The sequence below is a fragment of the Tachyglossus aculeatus genome, chromosome 3 (genome assembly GCF_015852505.1).
Source record: "Tachyglossus aculeatus isolate mTacAcu1 chromosome 3, mTacAcu1.pri, whole genome shotgun sequence".
NCBI lineage: Eukaryota > Metazoa > Chordata > Mammalia > Monotremata > Tachyglossidae > Tachyglossus > Tachyglossus aculeatus.
Window position 1 is genome coordinate 55,774,946 of NC_052068.1, and position 6,347 is coordinate 55,781,292.

Consider the following 6,347-nt stretch of genomic DNA (forward strand, 5'->3'; position numbering starts at 1 on the left):
GTTTGTTCCCTGCTCGCTTAGCGCTTACTCGGTGTCCATCTCGTCTCTCTTTCAGTCAATGGTAAAGGACAAAAGGAAAGAGAGGAAGCCATCCCCTGCTGAGGAGAGCGCCTCTGAGAACGACAGCGAGGAAGAGGTTTCCAAGCCTCGGAAGTCCCGGAAGCGGGTAGAAGCCGAGTTGGACTCTGACGAAGAAGACGATGTAAATGCTGTGATGAAGTGCTTACCGGACAATTCAACTCCTTTAATTGAATTTGCAAACGTCTCCCAGGGAATTCTATTGCTTCTGATGTTAAAGCAACATTTAAAGAACCTTTGTGGATTCTCTGATAGGTAAGAAGCAGTAAATGAGAGTACAGGCTTTAAGGGAATGTGGGTGGTTTGATTTCATTTAGTTTTCACGTACTCGTGTGTTGAATAGGATGCGTCCAATGCCCGGGATCTCCAAAGGTCTCTGCTGGGAGTCACGTTAAAATGATTTCCAACCGTCAGACCCGAAAGGAGGCCGAAGCCCAAGAATTGTCCGAGCTGCCCCAGACCTTATTTCAGCTGCATCCCTGTATCTTTTCCCTTTTTGTTGCATGAATTCCTGACTCCTCTAATGTAAGGTCTGGAGTTACTAACGTGGACAGGTGCTTAGAGGCCCTTGAGTTTCACACACATTAGGGGTTGGAGTGAAGCAAATGTACGTGCCTCTTTCCTCCGGCCGATTTTCCCCTTTAATTTAGCCTGTTGGATCATCAGCTCTTAAAGCTGATTGTTTCACTCAGGCTTTCCCTTTGCCATGTATCAGCTGCGTGCTTGTTCTCGTCATACGACAGTCCTGAGTGGGAATGTTTTTCCAAGTGACATCCCTCCCACTCCCTCACCCCCTCTTAATGGCCCCCATTCCTTTGAACTCTGAATTTGGGTGCAGAGCCCTGCAGGTGAACCGTAACCAAATACAGACCTGCCATTGGACACATTCCAAGTGTTTTCATTTTCATGACTCCCAAGATGTTTTTTTGGCTGCTATCACCTTTGTCGGGCATCAGGGCTCAATAAATACGATTGATGATCAGGACGAGCTCCCGATTCTTAGTTCAGTTTTCTGTTGGTCCCTTTCTGTGACCCCGAAAGGGACTTTGGCATCATCTTTGTTCATTCCCAAAACGGCGTACTTTCTTCCTCTTGACTTGTTTTTCCTTCATCCAGCGACTCCTACTTCAAATCTTATATGGTCGTTTGAACAGGGTCGGGGGGTTCCTTTGTCTTATGTGGTTCTTATGTGGAAATCTTTGGGAGAGGCACTCCCGGGTAGTATATATTGTGGCTAGAGCGTGGCAGCGGTATTTCACTTAATTATTTGCAACCAATATTCAGATCCTAGAAGAACTTGAGGTCTATGCAAGCAGAGAAAAGCTTCATCATCACATCACCACATACTTATTTCTGAAATTTCCCCTGCTGCTTTTTAAAGTTACTTACATTCAGAAGAATACAACCTAACTTTGAAAATGACTGATGCGTCCTATCTTTATGCCAATATTTTGTGTTTGGACATATCTTAACCCTTTCCCAGGTGGCAAAGGCCTCAAGTATATTTCTTATATTGGCATTTTCTTTGATCTTGTCCATGTTGCCCTCTACTATGGTAACTGTTCTTAAATACTTGTGCCCTGTCAACTATAGGGTGGAGTTCCAAAAGTGAAATCTGTTTGGTAGTAGATGGTTAAAGCTCCTTTATTGATATTCACATATTCAAATAAATGGATCGGTGGAGGAAGATTTCCTGAAGTATTAAAACTTGAAAAAAATTAAATGTTGGTGCTTTTTTTGTTGGTTTTCCCTGAACAGTAAAATTCAGAAATATTCTCCTTCTGAATCTGCAAAAGTATATGATAAGGCGATAAACAGGAAGACGGGAGTTCATTTCCATCCGAAACAGACCCTGGATTTCCTGCGGAGTGATATGGCTAATTCCAGAATCACTGAAGATGTGAAGAGGAGTATAGTAAAACAGTATCTAGATGTGAGTAATGAACCACCGCCCCCCCAAATTCTTTCATTTGAACAATTTTTTTTTTTTTGGTGTGGGTGTGCGTATGTGTGTCTTCAGTTTCAGAAAGGAGGACAGAACTGAACAGGGAAGGCCACTAACCGATGATCCACTCCATGTTGTGATCACACAAAGGTGGAGCTGTGGTCGCCATCCACTTTGACCACCTGCAAGACATGCCTGTTCACCTGCAGGAGAACCTCCAACTTATTATTAACCAATCAATCAATCAATCAATCGTATTTATTGAGCACTTACTGTGTGCAGAGCACTGTACTAAGCACTTGGGAAGTACAAGTTATTACAGAAATAGTTATTTCTGTAATAGTTACAGAAAAGTTATTACAGAAATAAGAAGTCTGGGTGGTAACTGATGAAGTCACACTTGCACCACAGTTTGGGTTCTAAGGTCAGATGAAATAAACCCTACTAAAAACGATTCCTCTATTTACCAAAGTATCAGTTGGAATTCACTTTGGAGATCAGTTTCATTTACATATATACACTACACTCTGTCTCTGTCTCTGTGTAATTTTAAGCTTGATTATCTCCTACTCTCTGGTTCTTGCTTTCTTCTAGAATTAGAAAATTCTCCTTGGCAGTGGGAATGGGGTTTTTTTGAGCACCTTCTAAATATGTGCATTCTGTGAAGCCCTTGTGAGCATTTATCTAACCAAAAAGAAATCCCTTAAAAGCATAGATTGTTTCAGAGAGGACTGTTTTTTCCAGTGGAAACTTAGTATTTATCTTGAACTGATCTGTACTAAAGCGACAAATACTTAGGGTGAAAACTGAACAAATTTAGTTTTCAGTTACTCCACCGGGCAAGTATTTTCAGTGGACTTTAGGGCAGTAGTTTTTAAAGTATAGTTTGCTACCAAAATAAATTATGGGGACTACCCATTTAAAGTAGGTTTCTGAATATTCAAGGTAGTGGGAAGGGGACTTCTCTGAATATTGCATGATAGTGTTATTTAAGTACTTACTATGTTGCCAGTCCCCGTACTAGGCACTGGCGTAAATTCAGAATAATCAGGCCAGATACAATCCCTCTTCCCCAGGGAGCTCACGGTTGCAGCGTGGCTCAGTGGAAAGAGCCCGGGCTTTGGAGTCAGAGGTCATCAGTTCAAATCCCGGCTCCGCCGCTTGTCAGCTGTGTGACTTTGGGCAAGTCACTTCACTTCTCTGTGCCTCAGTTCCCTCATCTGTAAAATGAGGATTAAGACTGTGAGCCCCAGGTGGGACAACGTGATCACCTTGTAAACTCCCCAGCGCTTAGAACAGTGCTTTGCACATAGTAAGCGCTTAATAAATGCCGCCATTATTATTATTTTAAGGGAGAGGGAGAACAGGTATTGAATCCCTACTATTTTATAGATGAGGAAACAGGCCCAGAAAAGTTAAGTGACATGTGCAAAGACACAGAGCAGGTAAGTGGTAGAGCCGAGATTAGAACTCAGGTCCTCGGACTTCCAGGCTTGGCTCTTTCCACTAGGCCCCGCAGCTTTTCTACCTTGCCCTATGTGATGCTGCCCATCTTCAAGCACGTTCTTTGCGTAGGGTCTTGCATATAGCTTTAATTCTATTTGTTCTGCCGATTCTGACACCTGTCTACATGTTTTGTCCTGTTGTCTGTCTCCCCCTTCTATGGGTAGGGGCCGTCTCTATATGTTGCCGACTTGTACTTCCCAAGCGTTTAGTACAGTGATCTTCACACAGTAAGCACTCAATAAATATGATTGAATGAATGAAAGCCCTACTGAGAGCTCACCTCCTCCAGGAGGCCTTCCCAGACTGAGCCCCCTCCTTCCTCTCCCCCTCCTCCCCCTCTCCCCAGCACCTGTATATGCGTATACATGTTTGTACATATTTATTACTCTATTTTACTTGTAAATATTGATTCTATTTATTTTATTTTGTTAATATGTTTTAGTTTGTTGTCTGTCTCCCCCATCTAGACTGTGAGCCCATTGTTGGGCAGGGACTGTCTCTATATGTTGCCGACTTGTACTTCCCAAGCGCTTAGTACAGTGCTCTGCACACAGTAAGCGCTCAATAAGTACGATTGAATGAATGAATGAATGAATATCTGGTTCCATGGCGGGCAGATGAGTCATCTCCCCCATCCCGGAGGCCATGGGGCTAGTTGCCCCCATTGGAGCTGGCCCACACTCAGCAGGAGCAGTGTGGTCTGCTGGTTAGAGCCCAGCCCTGGGAGTCCGAAGGACCTGGGTTCTAATTCCGGCTCTGCCACCTGCCTGCTGTGTGACCTCGGGCCAGTCACTTCACCTCTCTGGGCCTCGGTGACCTCACCTGTAAAATGGGGATTAAGACCGTGAGCCCGTTGTGGGACGCGGACTGCGTCCAACTTGTCGTGTCTCTACCCCAGCGCTTAGTACAGAGCCTGGCCCATAGTAAGCGCTTCCCAAATAGCAGAGATTGATTTGTTTTTCAAGAGGGCGAGGGGCGGTGCTCTTGCCGAGCGTCTCTCGAACCGGGAAATCATCCAGCCGCCATACGCGGTGGTGACAGGGGCGTTTTGACGGCCCCCGACCGGGTGTCCTCGGAAAGCCTCGCTCCATCGCTTCTCTCGAGCTCGGCGAGACGCCGTCCGCGTGGCCCGTGTTGAAGCGACCGCTAATCGGACGTATCTCTCCGCAGTTCAAACTCCTTATGGAACATTTGGATCCCGACGAAGAAGAAGAAGAGGGGGAGGTATCTGCTAGCACAAACGCCCGGAACAAAGCAATTACCTCGCTGCTTGGAGGAGGCAGCCCTAAAAATAATGCAGCTGAGACAGAGGATGATGAAAGTGATGGGGAGGATAGAGGAGGAGGCACTTCAGGGGTGAGGCGGAGGAGGAGTCAACGTATTTCGCAGCGTATTACGTAAAATGATTTTTATGTGCTTATACCTGTCAGTCTATTCTATTAAATGTACAACGAGTAATGTAATCCACATGAGAAAGCATTTTGTAGATAGAGATTCTCTACTTAACCGTTTATACATCTTTTGTAGAAAGCTTAACAGAAAAGACAATAAAAAACCAACCCAGAAAATGAGATTTATCCCATATAAAGGGTTATTAATTTTCCTTTGGAATGTACTGTGTGTGTGTTATCCTTTTTATTGTTGCCAAGTTTTTATGTAGCTTTATGGTTCATGTGTATATATAATTTTATATATCAATAAGAGTAAAAGACACGGGTACAAATTAAGAGTATGTGGTTTTACAAGGATATGTTAACCCCTTGGCGCTGGCGGTCACGGTGCGTCTCATTGCCGGCAATGGAAGTGTGCCGGGAAATCCCACCTCCCGGCGTCAAGGGATTAAAAGCAATAAAAGCAATAATTTCACTAAAGTTCTTTCGTGTAACACTTGGTCTTTTTTCCCCCCAATGTTTTAGTCATTGAGAAGGTCAAAACGAAATTCAGACTCTACGGAGTTGGCAGCACAGATGAATGAAAGTGTTGATGTCATGGATGTCATCGCTCTTTGCTGTCCAAAGTACAAAGACCGACCGCAAATTGCAAGAGTAGTGCAGAAAACCAGCCACGGCTTCAGTGTTCAGTGGATGGCGGGCTCCTACAGTGGCTCCTGGACTGAGGCTAAGCGCCGCGATGGCCGCAAACTGGTGCCTTGGGTAGACACTGTTAAAGAGGCAGACGTTATTTACAAAAAGATTGCTCTAACGAGTGCTAATAAACTGACTAATAAAGTGGTTCACACTTTACGATCGCTGTACGCCGCCAAGGATGGGACTTCCAGCTAATGAATTTGTACGTGCAGCCAAATTGACAGGAATTGGGAAAACACACACACAAAAAAACCCCACAAAACACACACCCACACGCGCGCACACACAGACACACACCCACACAAAGACAAACCCAGAGAAACCTGGCAACGGCAACGTGCTGGCAAAAACACACAAAAAAAAATCGGTTTTTCTTTTTCCGAAGAGTGAGAATGGAACCTGGGGCGCGGGAGAAAAGGAGGAAATGTTTGGTAAACGTTTTCGTGGGAGCTTCCTTCGCTGTTGTGCAGCAGAAACTTCTCAGTTCATTTCTACTCCCACTGTATTATAGTTTAACAAAAATTGTTTATATCTTGAAAAAAAAAACTTTCTGTTTAAAAAAAAAAAAATAAACAAGTGAATGTTGGAAATTAGTCTGTTAATGTTCTTAATAAAGTGTTCTTGGAGTTTAACCTAGCAGCGGATGGCTTTCTTTAGCTTAGCCCAGTTTCCAGGAAGGCATTGTCTTTTTTCCAGGCTGTAAAATGGCGGAAGCTCCTGGAAATATAATT

General features: G+C 44.2%; 1 protein-coding gene across 2 annotated transcripts in view; it reads left to right on the plus strand.

Moving 5' to 3' along the window:
• NIPBL (NIPBL cohesin loading factor) overlaps positions 1-5,888 on the plus strand; it is a 346,458-nt gene extending 340,570 nt beyond the window's left edge. Inside the window, exons 44-47 of one of the 2 annotated variants that reach the window (XM_038743872.1) lie at positions 56-333; positions 1,837-2,011; positions 4,700-4,926; positions 5,446-5,547. In XM_038743872.1, the coding sequence (XP_038599800.1) occupies positions 56-333; positions 1,837-2,011; positions 4,700-4,926; positions 5,446-5,452 (687 nt within the window). In that variant the 3' untranslated portion in view covers positions 5,453-5,547. Of the gene's footprint in view, positions 1-55; positions 334-1,836; positions 2,012-4,699; positions 4,927-5,445 lie in introns of both variants that reach the window. The other variant, XM_038743871.1, reaches the window with a different exon arrangement.
• Positions 5,889-6,347: the final 459 nt, after the last annotated feature.